Consider the following 14,366-nt stretch of genomic DNA (forward strand, 5'->3'; position numbering starts at 1 on the left):
TAAGACTGATGAAATATTAGATTAATAGGTCACTCATCGTAAACACTTTCTAATTTTATTTTGATGATCAATAATAAATTTTTATAAGACTAAATTGATCATTTTAAAATTAATCAACATAAGTTGATATTAACTAAAAAACTAAATAAAATACTCATAGATGGAAAAAATTCACGAGTTTATTTTCATGAGCAAATTACTAATTCGGCATTAAATAATCCTATAGAGATGGTGAAGATCACGGGAACCACTATCGATGATTTACTATAGTGTTTCTATGATTTATAGAAGGAACTGATGAAAAATTTATGTGAAATCCGATAGATTGTCAGTCGGATCAACTGGAAAAAAAACCGCAAGCCTTAACTAGCGATCTAAATGCCCTCGTACAAAAGACAAAAGTAACTAAGAATAGAAATCAGAGATCGACTGACTTTTGCAAACAGGATACACGTAGATCTACCAATAAGAGCTCGTTAGACTGAATGATGTCGAATGAGCGCTGAGAATTCAGATGGGATCCAGGTGAAATCGGTGGAACGTGCGCCTCCACAAGACAGCTCTCGGTCTCTGCGGACAGCTGCATCTCTCTCTCTCTCTGTGGTTTTATTGCGATCGCTATATAATTCTTTCCTGCGAGCGATTTGTCACTCTGTGGAACGGGCCCAAATCGATCCCGAGCGTTTTGTCTTTTTGCGCTTTGGCGAATTCTGATTTCTCAGTCGCTCCCCCCTGGCGGTTGTCGCCTTTCGGAGACCTCGTCGCGGTGCCGACCCGGCCGGCCGGGGAGCGGAGGGCGATGTCGGGCGGTGACGTTAACGCGATGCTGGAGAAGTGCAAGGAGCTCGATCAGTTGCGCGATGAGCAGGAAAAGGTGTTCCAGGAGATAAATAAGATCCACAAGAAGCTGCAAACCAGTAAGTGCCCCTTCCTCGCCTCACTCTATTTCCCAAATGCAGGAATAATTTTCTTCTTCCTAAACTGCTCGCTATGCTTCGTCTTTTTATCGTGTGCTATTGTGAAGGGGTTTCTGAATGGGAGAGAGTCTTCGATCTTGTGCGAGGGCATTTCACAGATTGTTATTCACTTTCTTTTACCTTTCTTTTTGTTCCTGTGGGAAAGAGTGCAAAGTGTTTAGGAATTGACGGAATAAACAAATCATTTTTTTTAGCAACTGCAAAAGATAGTAATCTTCATACGGATGCTTTTAAAATTTCATTGTGGGGATATATCTCGCCAATTGAAACTGACAAGAATTAAGAAGTCATGACATTCACAATTATTCACTCTTTGCCTTTTAGTTTATTTTATTCGGAAGGATTTTTTTCTATTGAAAAATGTCAAAAGATGTCCCAATTTTATTGTTGAGATTGAAATGATGTTAAAAGGAGGAAAGATGATGGGATTTACGAAGAACCCACAAAATACCAACATTTTTTGTTTGGCTAAGAGCTCGATAAGTTGTTAGTTCCTTTATAATCATTCCCCCCATTATCTCAGATTATTACTAACGCTTTTCATGTTTCTTCTTTAATATATTTAGATCCTGAAATAGTTGAAAAATCTGGAGACGTCATTCTGGGAAGGCTTAAAAACTTGTACTGTCACGCTAAAGATTTATGTGAGAGTGAAGTCAGGTAATACAAAACATAATGAATTCTATTTCCGCGCGCATCTTGAATAGATGTTTTTTAACATTGTCAATATTAATGGTTGCCTCACGTAGTAACTTGTAAGCATAGTTCTTTAAATTTGCATAATTGGTGACAATTTTTGAATGATGAAAAGAAATAATGCTTCTGAAATGAACAATTTCATTTCCATGTAATCATTATGTCTGTTAGTGTTCAGTCCAATTGATTGGTCAAATGACATATGTGCTTTGCTGCCCACAATTTTGATTATGACTTCTTTCAAATGTATTTTAGGCGAATCTTTTCCTTGCAAGAAATGACCTTCATCTACTTTATGGATAAAGAACATAAGAATTGACTTTCCAAATTTTCCTTATGCCCAATTTATCTTTATTAGACAATTTTTTTAAAAGGATTTTCACATGTCTTGTAATGCGTTAGTCTAATGCAACCAGTGATAGAATAGTTGGGAGCATATACGATAGATATAGAGAAAAGGAAGTTTATTTTTTTCCATTTTAATAACTACTACTCACTACAATTTATTTGTTTTTGGTCCCTTTAATGGAATTTGTGTCCTCAAATCATCCATCAAGTATCCTGATCAGAAGTTCAGAATTCTTGATGCAGAGAAAATCAGACATTTGAGTTTAAATCCAAATGATCTACTTTTTAATTACTGAAGAACTCATGATGCTGATTGCAAAATTTTCTTTTCACTTTTTGATTGACGATACAAATGAAATAGCTGAATTATCAAACATTTACAAATTTGAAAAGATATTTTATGTGATACTAAGTAAAAGTTACTTGTGTTGCTTGGTGTTTGAGGATTCTCCCTTTTGTGTGCCTCTGGTCGGTTGACTATCATTTGCTGATTGGTTGTTATTCTTCTTCTTCACTATTTGTGCACATATTTGGCTATTGTTGGAAAGTGATGGTCAAGATATCTAGGCTCTAGGCATGTTTCCTTTGTTTCTTTTATTTTTTATTATTTTGATATTTGTGACTGATCATCTAATTTCTAGATGCATATAGATTTGGAAAAAAATTGCTATTTCTTTTCTCAATAATAAATTACTTCTCAATCATACACATTCTTTTCTTGCTATGACTTTTCTCCTCTTTATTTCTTTATAAATTCTTCTTTTTCTACTGTTAAGACAACACTCCTTGATTTGTTTGGTTTCCTAAAATAATTGACATTAACTAAATAATTGACTTTTTTCCTGTTCGAGTCGTGGAAACATCCTCTTGCAATGTAGGGTAAGGCTTCAATGTGATTCTTCCCCGGGCCCCTGCATGGCAGGAGCTTCATGCTCCGAGCTGCCCTTTTTTATTGCAAGTCAGTTAACTTGTTGCAAATAGCGGAGGTCCATGCCATAACTTTGATTGTAGCAAACTATCTATTTGATCTTTAGTATTTTCTTGCTTTTGGCCTTTTTTTATAATTTTTTTTATTCCAAATCTAACTGTAGCATCTTAGCTATTAATTATTTTTGGAATTTTGCACAACAATGGTGTACAATAACAGCTTTTAGAAAGTAAATTTCACTGGGGTGTACATAATCTACATTTCAAAGTTTTGATTCAGAATATCTATCAAAATCTCAACGTACTTCAACATCCAAACCCTGAGTAGGAAAGCGATTATTTACTGAAATTCAGATATTAGTGAACTTGAATTTTCTGTTAAATAGAATGTTATGTAGATTATCAAGTCACTAGAACGTGCATGGCTATATCAATTAATTCTTTTATAAGGTAAGATAGAATAATTAATGGCTATTCATTGAATTACGTCTAGCATATTTATCTTTTCATAAAGACAGGAGGTATGAGTATGAATGCGCCATCAAAATTAGATGAACTAATTTCTGTATACCAAACAATTTTCTTTCCTTAAATTATAGATTGCTGACCTTTGTTTGATATTATAATAATTGATACCTGTTCAAATTTCCAAAACAAAAATGTTGAATTTGGATCACAAATTATCTTTTATTTGTCTGTAACTGTTTTTTCATGGTCGCAGTTGTATTTCATCCCCTTATGAAAGTTGACATTTGTAATTTGTTTAGTAAATGGTAACAAATAGATCCTGCATGAAAGAAATTGTTTTGTGTGATGTTTCTTGGGTCCAAGATGCTTATTTGGTGGCTTTACCAGCTCTTTGTGCAAATGTTACTTTGAAGGTAGCCACTGCTTGTGCATATTCTATATTGGCCAACTTTTCTATTTGCATTGCTTTCTTATCCTTATGCTTGAATTTGAACAAAAATCTGCAACTTAACTCTGTTAAAATAAGGATGTTGTGACTTGTGACTAATTCCCGTCGACCAACTTGCCCTTTCCTACCAGTTTTAGTAATTTTATATTTGCTGTTAGTACTTTGTACGTCTTCTACATTGATTGACCAATAAATAAATGTGTGATTGCCCTTGTGAGTTGCTTTTCGGCCAATGGAGACATGTGTTCCTAGTTATAAGTGCTGATGAACTCTTCTACTTTCTATCCATTTCTAGCCGGTATATAGCAAGTTATAAATTTATGTAGCTTCACTGCTTTAGTGACTGATGTGAATATGTCAAGTTGAAACTAACTCATAATTGGTTTTATCATTTTTACATCTTTTGACTTGTGATTTCTGGTTTTAGTGCTTCAACTACGTTGATGAATCAGATCGATTGTTTAATACAATCTGGAGTTTCAGCCGCACAAAGGAAAAAGATTGGTAAGGGGTCATTCTTTGACTTTCTTGTTTAGTTATTTTTTCTTTTGATGCAGAACCATGCTGTGTGATATGCCACCTTCTTCTTTTGTTGTCTGCATTGCTAAGGGTGCAGGTATGAATGATGAAAATGTTAAATGTCACTGGTCATTTTTCTTGAAGCCTTGTTTGTACAACAAGAATATCCTAGGGTTTCTAGTTGGCCTTACTCCTTAGGATAACAAAACTGTTGTATGACTGTTCAGTGCCTCACCAATCTACCAAAACGAGAATCTATTCCAAGTCCATGTGAATACAAGTCCTTGCAACCATTTTTGTTTATAGCAAGATAGAGACCTGCATAGCGCAATGCACAGAATTGGTGACTTTTGACCAATCCACTATGGCATGGCCAAAGCCTACTGATTGGTGTAGTTAGTGCACACTTCATGTCAGTACAAAATAATAAAAGTGGGTAATTGTTCTTATTTCTTGGTACTTTAAGTTCTTGGTGCAATCAAATCAATAACCATAATTATCCAAATTGGGCACTGATAGTTGGGATTTTCTTTAGTCCATCAAGTTGGCAAGCAAATGTGACTGTCCTTTCAAGATTTTTGACAGCTCATGTTAAATTGATGAAGACAGTTCATCTGCAGCTGAGCCTGAGGTAGTCTTTCCTAGTCTTGATTTTCTCATTTTGTGTGCCACATTTGCTGATCACTGTGGGATATAACTGAGTGATGCTTCAGGTTTATATGATCTATGCAGGTTAGATTAAGTCACAGGGTTGAGTCATATAATGGCAGAGTTTAACGTGATAATTGCTACCTACTGAACTTCAGACTCTAGTTCTTCAATATCTTGTATTAGTAGTGCTTGCCTCTAGAGCCTGAGCCTATCAGAACAAATCCTTTGAGTGCAGTCCCTATCTTTTCTCATGCTAGGTTGTTGGCTATACCCTAAGAATCTTTTACTTATAGTGTTCTTTTTAGCTAGATTTGCATTTCCTTCTACAACATAGCGGGTGGATTCTTCACTAGTCATAGGGGCACTCAAAGGAGATGTTCTCAGTGTGTTATGATTATGGTATTTCTTGGAATACTCATACATGTTGGACCTTCATACACATGAGAGTTAACAGTACTTTTCAGATTGATTCTATCATTCTCATATTATCAACCATTGGCCTTAGTGTATTCTACTCCACCAGTTTGGCTGACCATCTCAGCAGACATAAACCTAGGTTACTTCAGTTATAGGTGAATGAATAGGTCACACCACCAACAATACATAGTCCTACACAAACTTTTTCTTACTCCACTTCCTTGATTGGTCCTTGGCAGTAATAATCAGTGTTTATCATATCACGTGTTATCATCTCCTTATCTTTGTTAAATTAGCGAATGGATCCAATGCATCTACGAATGATATAGGAATTGCTTATCTGTTGCCTTCCCTCTTCCTTTTGTTACTTTGTTGTTTCCTAGTATTTTTTTCTCTATGTCTTCTGACAGGTTGCCTTAACAAACATGTCATTTTTTTTTTTGGCTTGTAATTCCATTCTTATTCAGGACCTGATGACGGAGAAGATTGACTCTGGGCATGTGCTGGGTTGTCTTCACCATCTTCTATTTCACTGACTTACTGCCTTTGAAAGTTTTGTCTCCAGTATAGAATTACATTTTCTGGTACATCCTTAGCAAGTGCAAAGAAAAAGATAGGCTGTTCGAGTAGTCTCAGTAACCTCAAACAAGAAGTATGTCAATTGGTAGTATTTTTTATGGACGTTCCAGTGATAGGTAGATTACCTATTTCAGCTGATTAACTCTGATTAGAGTTTTGGCTAAGCCAAATTTTGGAAATTTGTTTCTACTTTGGTGAACAGAAATTAAAACTCAGTTTGAAATTTTTGTTTTGCGTAGTGGCAATACTTTTGTATTTTTCTTTTGAGTTTTGAATGTGAATGAGTACTCATCATGTATATTCAATTTCTTGGTCCTATACTGATCCCTGGACTAATATAAACAGTACCAGTAAAGTACCATTATGACAGTTGGTCGATATCTTGTGTGTTGTTTCCATCTTCTTTGACCAAAATGCTAGTTTTACCTATAAATGTTGAAATAGTTGTCTAAATTTAGCAAATACTCTAAATTGAGGCACACATGTTTTGTTACTTGCACAGACCTGTTTCAACTAGTTTGGTGTCAGTCATTCTTGAGCTTGTTCCACTCTGTTCATTCTTTAAAGCTTGTCCTGTGCTATAAACAATAAAAGGGCTGCAAAGTCCAAACAAATGTAAATTGAATACTAGATGAAATTAGATAGGATATGCTGGTAATTGGAGTTTTCTATCAATAACCTATTAATCTATATTACTTATATTATAGGAGTTCCTGTTAATAGAAAAATTGTCACTCATCATTAATTGAAGGATTAATTAGTCAGACTGAGGTCAATGTTGTAGGTTTGGAATGCCTATATTTGGTTGCTTCACAGCCATGTATGAAACAAATTATCTTGACTAGTGACTTTGTTTGCCATAATGGCCAATGAGGAGAACCTTGTATAGGGAATGTGATGACCATGAAATAGTGGTAGACAACAACTGATGTAAATGGGCTTGTAGCTACACTGATGGCTCTGATCGTTATGTCTAATAAAGTGCTTGAATCCGACTTAACCTCTAATAACATAGTTTAAAATCTCGTATTGTGCTGGGTGACATGGTTGAAACGTATCTATTTTGATAAATTATCGGAAGTCGATACTATTGGATATAGACAATGTCTTCTACGTTGTGTCAATCATGTCGATGAAGATCGTGTCATATCAAACACTCAACAGTCTTTAATATGCTGCAATACAAGTCAAGATGAACTAAGGTAATGCTATTTTTTTTTTTGTAGCTTGTGTTTGTATAAAGATAATATCAAAATTGTACCATTCCAGATGAAACACAAAATCATTATCTTTAGTTTTTTTCTTCATCTCCTTCCACAATCAATCTCCAATTTTCCACCAACACTATACAGTGGAATGTTGACATGATATGAAACTATTCTTTCAATCAAACATCCGACTCTGACACACCTCAAGATTTTGAATCTTGCTAATGTCTCGTCATAGTTTTATGCTTTTATCATCCTTTCTTCTGCCCTTTTGAATGCGCATAGGATTGAGGCATTGCATTGTCATACTTAATGGGGAATGCTACATGAGTATATCACCTCACATGTTAAATCTTCACCACCACCACCACCATTGGCCTTTGTGGTAGCACTGTATGACTTTGCTGGAATCATCCACATGTTAATCCACATGTTTTATTCATTAGCTGCTGCACTGTTGGAGGCCTATTGTTATATACGTCTCTTTTCCAAATCTTGCCTTCTCATTGGTTATGGTCCTCTACCAACAAACTCAAATCCAATGCCCCCATAGGAGAACCAATATTTGACGATGTGTGTGACTATCTTCTCTAGAGACAAGCTAGTGAGGTTCGTGTTAGTCATTATAGAAAGTATCATCATTTAGTCTCTCCACTTCAAGATGAGAAGGATGTAACCATCTAATGTGCATGGTGAAATTCTCTAACTCACAACACTATATCTAACTTCATGATAATGCAAAACTAATATCAAGATGCTTCTCCATTTCCTCTCCATCGCATCTACAATAGTTTGATGGATATACATAATATTTGGCTTATATTTTAATGAAACTTGCATCTTGATTCCTTGCCTAATTTCTCCATCGCAACTTGATTTTACTTGAAAATTGTAATTTGTATTTGTTTGATGTTAGATTGGATTGTTTTGCTTGATTTACATATACATAGATTACAATCTCTTAGTTTTTCTTTTCTATCTTTAGGTAGATCAATAGTTATGGAACCATTGTTATAGATAGTTTTTCTTCAATTAGTTTTCCAAGAATGAAACCTTTAAATGCTTTATATTGATAGCTAGATACAAAAGAAGGGGAAAAGAAAATCTAATAGCTAAAGCGAGAGAGAGAAAGACAAGAGATTTTACTCAAATAAGATGCATTGAAGATAAATGCAATACGATACTAGTGAATAATGAGGAAATAAAAGAACGATGGAAGAGGTATTTTCATCAACTTTGTAATGAATGTTTAGATGATAAACTTAATTTAGGTAATTTAAGTAGGTCAAAGAAGTATAAAAATTTAAGTTTTTAATGTAGAATTCAAACTTAAGAAGGAAAATAAGCTTTAAATGAGATGTAAAATGGAAAAGCAATTGGACCATATGATATTCCAATAGAGGTATGAAAGTGCTAAATGAAAAAAGGTATTGAATGACTTCTAAAGTTATTTAACTTGATATTGAGAAAAAAGACTAAGGAAGGAGATCATGATGACCTAAACTCAATTTAGATGCATGTAAAGAAAGTCGACAATAGAAGTCATACATCTTCTCAAACAACTAATTGAAAAGGTATTGAGAAAAGAAACAAGACCTACATATGATATTTGTCGACCTAGAAATTATGTGGAGAATTCTAGAAAAAAAAGTGTTAGTGTAGTGTATATTGAAATAGTTAAGGATATGTATGAGAACACAATAACAAGAATGAAGACTTCAAGTGGATTAATTGAAGTCCTTCTTATAAAAATAGAGTTACATCGAAGATCAACTCTAAATCTCTATTTTTTTACACTAATCGTGAATGAACTGAACACATGCAAGACACATTACCATGATACATGTAGTTTGTGGATATTATTTTAGTAGATAATACACGGAAAGGAGTAAATGCTAAGCTCGAATCTTGGTAGGAAATTGAAGTGAAAGGTTTTAGCCTTAGTAGAGTAAAGACAAAATGTATGAAATTTAAATTTAACGATATTAGACGTAATAAGACAATTATTAAGACAGGAGATGATAAGTACATGTACCTGAAAGCATCAAGAATTTAAGATCATTTTTACAAAAGGATGAAGGCATTAAGAGATGTCTTACATATTATAGGGTGGTTTAAATCAATGCTCTAAAACGCGCCCTAGGCGGCCGCCTAGGTGCTCGGCGGCCGACAACTGCACCGGAAAGGTGCTAGGTGGCCAGCCTAGGCGGCCCAATCGCCTAGGCGGTGCTAACAGCCCTCTAGGCGGCGCAAAAATTTTGGATTTCTTTTTTTTCCTTTAAAGCCCTAAATCGCTGCCCGTCCTAACCTCCTCTGCCTCTCACCTCTTCAGAAAAACTTTGCTCAACGCGATTAGTAAGTTTTTCATTTATGTAATAATTTTTTTCCCTCCCGTGATGTTTCCGGGTCACGGGACACGTCCGCCGCCGTCGGACGCGTCCCGCATGCATCGTTCAGCAACGCAGAGCACTTGCGATTTTTCCTTTTTCTTAATACAACATTTATTTATTATTTATTTAATTAAACAATTCCTCAGTTAAATAGGGTAATTTAAGTAGGCTTTAATACACCCTAATTAAATTATTCCAAAAACTATATAAAAATATATATTTTCCAAAAAATATATAAAATTCAAAATCTATTATTCATTAATTTATATTTTTATATTTTATATTTAAAAATTAAATATTATTAATAAACTATTAATTTATATTTTATTTATATTAATTATATTTTTAAAATTTAAATCCATATTTTTTTTATATTCATAATTCTATATTTAAAATTTTTAAAAAAACCTAAAAAAATTATTAATTTATATAAATCATATTTATATTCTAATAATATTTTTTTATTGATTTATTATATTTTTTACTGATCTATATCCTAAATTTATTCTTAAATCACTTTTTAGGTTATCACAATTACAATGGCAAGCAAGCCATCTCGACAACATCCCTCACTCAACCCGAATCTGGAATTCTTAGGAGTAAACATATTTGATTCTAGTAATAAGTGGATGATGGAAATTAAAGAACCTCAACAAAATTAAATGCAAGCTATGTAAAAAAACTATATTAGGGGGAGTATATAGGATCAAGGAGCACATAGGAAACATACCTGGAAATATATCTAGTTGTCGAAAAGCATCTCAAAAAGATAAAAATAAGTGCAAACGGGCTATTTTAGAAGAGAGGAACAGAAAGAAGAACCAAATAATGAATGAACAAAGTTGGAGAGCAGAGGTAACTATTTCTCCAGACGAATAAGAAGGTCCTGAAATTGAAAGGATATACGGAATTAAAAAATCTCTTCAACTTGGCCCCATGGATAGATATGCATCGGTAATTACTCCAGAAAATGTAGGTTCCAGTGGGAGTAAAGTGCTTCGCCAAAAAAATATAAATAAAGCTTATTTCAAAGAGAAAACTCAACAAGTTCAGCAATATGTTGGGGCATAGGTTTATGAAAATAGAATCTCATTCAATGCTATTGATAATGATAGCCCCAAGCAACTAATAGAAGCAGTGGATTAATATGGACCAGGATTCAAGCCTACAACTCAATATCAGCTTCGGGAGCCCCTGTTGAAAGCTAAAGTTGAAAGAACAAAACAACTGCTAAAGAAACATGTAGAAGAATGGGCAAAAAAATGGATGCTCGATCATGACAAATGCATGGAGTAATAGAAAAAGAAGAATCATCTTAAATTTGTGTGTTAATTATAAGGAGTGTACTATATTTTTAGAGTCTAAGGAATTTTGAGACGAGGCACATACAGCTAAACTTATTTTTGAGTATGTTGAGAAAAATGTTGAACAAATAGGAGCTCAGAATATTATTCAAATTGTAACAGACAATGCCACGAACAATATGGCTACAGCTCAATTGATGAGATAAAAGAGACCTGGGATCTTTTGGAGTTTATGTGCAACTCACAATGTTAATCTCATGCTTGAAAGTATTGGCAAGCTTCCACGATATAAAAGGTTATTGAGCAAGCCAAGTCTTTTACCATTTTCATTTATGCTCACCATAAGACTTTGTCATTGATAAGAAGTTTCACAAGAGAAAAAAACTCTAGTTTAAGGGTCATGTTTACAAGTGATATGTGGGAGAAATGTAAATGGTCAAAAACAAACAAAGAAAAATTGGCTTACTCTACTGTGATGAGCATGTTTTTGGAATGGTGTGACTTTGTTTAAAAATATTTGCTCTTTTGGTAAGCGTTCTTCAATTAGTAGATGGAGATAGAAAGTCATCCATAAGGTTTTTATATGAAGAGCTTCTTCAAGCTGATATCAAGGTGGCCCTAAACAACGTAGAATCAAACTATCAGCCTATCATAGTGATTATTGAGTCAAAAATAAAGATAGACTTGATACATCATTGCATACCACTGTATTTTTGTTGAATCCCTATTTTTACAATAAAGATAATTCTATTACTCTTTATGAGGAGGTCGCGACGGGGATTTTTGAATGTATGGAAATTTTGCATGCCAATGAGTTAGATCTAAGGATACAATTATTAACAAAGAATTTCCATAATACAGAAACAAAATTGGATTATTTGGAAAAGCATTGGCAGTAAAAGCATGTGAAAAAAATAATGATACATGTGATCCATGTGCATGGTGGAGTACATATGACGCTCACACACCCACCTTGCCAAGAGTGACATTGAGGATACTTTCATTAACTACAAGTTCATCTGGGTGTGAAAGAAATTGGAGTGCATTTGAAGGAGTAAGCTTTAAACTTTAAATCTTTAATTAAAGCATTAATTTTTAAAGTTTTATATTCATGTTACTAACTATAATATTTACTCTCTCTTCTTTTCTTTAGATTCATACAAAGAAAAGAAATAGATTGGATGTCAATAGATTGAACAATCTAGTATTTGTCCAATTTAATGCTAAATTGTTGAACAAACAAAAAAAAAGAAAAAAAATGGAATGTGGATGTCCTTCTTGTAAAAGAAGAATGGAATGTCGATGTCCTTCTTGCAAAAGATGTTTCTCATGCACAAGATTGGAAGTTCTAGAGTAAGAGAACTTCATGAAGATGATTTTGCATCTGAAGAAGAGGAGAATCACAATGATGATATTGTGTCTGATGAAGAACAAGTTATTGAAAATTATGAAGAAGAAGAAGAAGTAGAATAAATACAAGTCTATAAGATATTAATATATTATTAGTTGTGTAATTTTGAACTCATTTTGTTAAGGCATGACTTATGTTATTCAATAATTATATTTTGCTTAGTGGTTCACAATGATGTAATCTTCTGAAATGCATTTGTGAATTTTTGCACTTACTGGTTCACAATGATGTTTGCTTGTGAACTGCATTTGTGAATTTAGCACTTATGGTTTATTTTTTCTTTCACTTAATATGACAACAATGAAATGCATTCTAGTTGATCCATGTCATCCACTGAATTTAGCACTTGCTGTTTTAGCACTTGCTAAAATGCATTCTGTTTATGAACTGCATTTGTTCATTTAATCTCATATTCTCATGTCATTCATAAACCCATTGTCATTCAAGGGATACCAAGGAATTTAAATGAATGTGAACTGCTTGTGAATTTAAATGAATTTGAACTGCTTGTAAATTTAAATGAATGATTCCTTTAAATTCCATTCTAGTTTATCTTGGCAAAAGTTGTTTTAGCACTTAATGTTTATTTAATCTATGTCATTCACTGAATTTACACTTACTTTTGTAATCATAGGAGATAATTTAAGACATAGTTAGATTTTCATTGCCTGTAATAACCTAGACAACATTCAGATTTGTATATATCCACATAAATCAAGGGATGCTGAGGAATCCGCCTAACGGCGCCTAGTCCCCGCTTAGGTGACCTAGGCGCTAGGCACTAGTTTGCTGCCCGACTAGCGCCTAGCGAATTTTAGAACCTTGGCTAAAATGGAGGAGAGCATCAAGTGTTCTTTATGATCGTAAAATCTCTCTAAAACTTAAAGGAAAGTCTGCAAAATAACAGTTAAACCAACTATGTTATACAGTGTTAAATGTTGAGCAATGACTAAGTACACGAGCAGAAGATGAGAATAGCAGATATGAGGATATTAAAGTGAATGTGTGAACATACGAGTATGGATAAAATAAGGAATGAAAATATAGAGAAAGTAAGAATCGCGCTTATTGAAAAAAAAAAACCCTGAGAGATATGTTGACATGTTTAAGATGGTATGAACATTTACTTAGGTAATCAGTGACTGCTCGAGTTCGGCAATTTGAGACTGACAAATATACATATTAAATGAGGAAAATAAAAAAAAACTTAGTAACAATAAAATAAGATAAAATTTATTTAAATATAGATAATGATATAGTAGGAGATAAAGCCCAATGGTGTAGGAAGATCCATATAGTCAACCTCACCTAGCAAGATAAAGTTGGTTGTTGTTGTTTGTAAATCAATAGTTATGCATTAAAAAAATTTCAAATTGAGCCTAAAATTGGTAAGATATTTGACTAAATTTATAAATGTGTGAAAACAAGCTAAGCTCAGGTTAGGTCACAACGAAACAAGCTAACAACAACAAATATGAGTCTATCGGTGTTATCTTTGGTAGCAACCCTTGCTGATCCTTTACCGACAAACTCATTGGACCCCCATCAAAAGATCATTGATTTAGGCATGTAGATTCACCTAGCATTAGGCTAGCCAATGAACCAAAGCACTAACAAAAGTAGCCTAATGAACCAAAGCACTAACAAAAGTTTAAAGGTCGATGCTCACAATTATGCAAACTTGATATAGAATTAATTAACAAAGTTAAACTAGATAGACAAGTTGAAAGCTACTTTATGGGGAAAGAGAGAGAGAGAGAGAGAGGTATGCTTACTTTTTCCTTGCATTATTAACTCCTAGAAAGATGATTTGTGAGAATGTGCATGGACAATAATTTTCTCATTCCTAAAGTCTATGTTTGAAAAAAAAAATGGAAAGATCAAATGGTTCTCCAAAATTAATTTGTAAAGTGGTTACCAACAAAATAGAATCAGGCATAAAGACTTTTAATAAACAAGATGGACTACAAAACTCCCAGAGCTCATGTATGAAAATGATAAATTAACTCTTTAGACTGTTAAT

The 14,366-nt window shown here is 33.7% G+C and overlaps 1 protein-coding gene across 1 annotated transcript; it reads left to right on the forward strand.

The window, feature by feature from the left end:
* Positions 1-631: 631 nt before the first annotated feature.
* Positions 632-4,434, forward strand: LOC122002635 (SAGA-associated factor 29 homolog B-like). Its single transcript, XM_042557870.1, has 3 exons — positions 632-917; positions 1,544-1,637; positions 4,292-4,434. The coding sequence occupies exons 1-3, from the start codon at positions 800-802 to the stop codon at positions 4,398-4,400; spliced, it is 321 nt and encodes a 106-aa protein (XP_042413804.1). The 5' UTR covers positions 632-799; the 3' UTR covers positions 4,401-4,434.
* Positions 4,435-14,366: the final 9,932 nt, after the last annotated feature.

Source organism: Zingiber officinale, chromosome 7A, assembly GCF_018446385.1.
Source record: "Zingiber officinale cultivar Zhangliang chromosome 7A, Zo_v1.1, whole genome shotgun sequence".
Taxonomy (NCBI): Eukaryota; Viridiplantae; Streptophyta; class Magnoliopsida; order Zingiberales; family Zingiberaceae; genus Zingiber; species Zingiber officinale.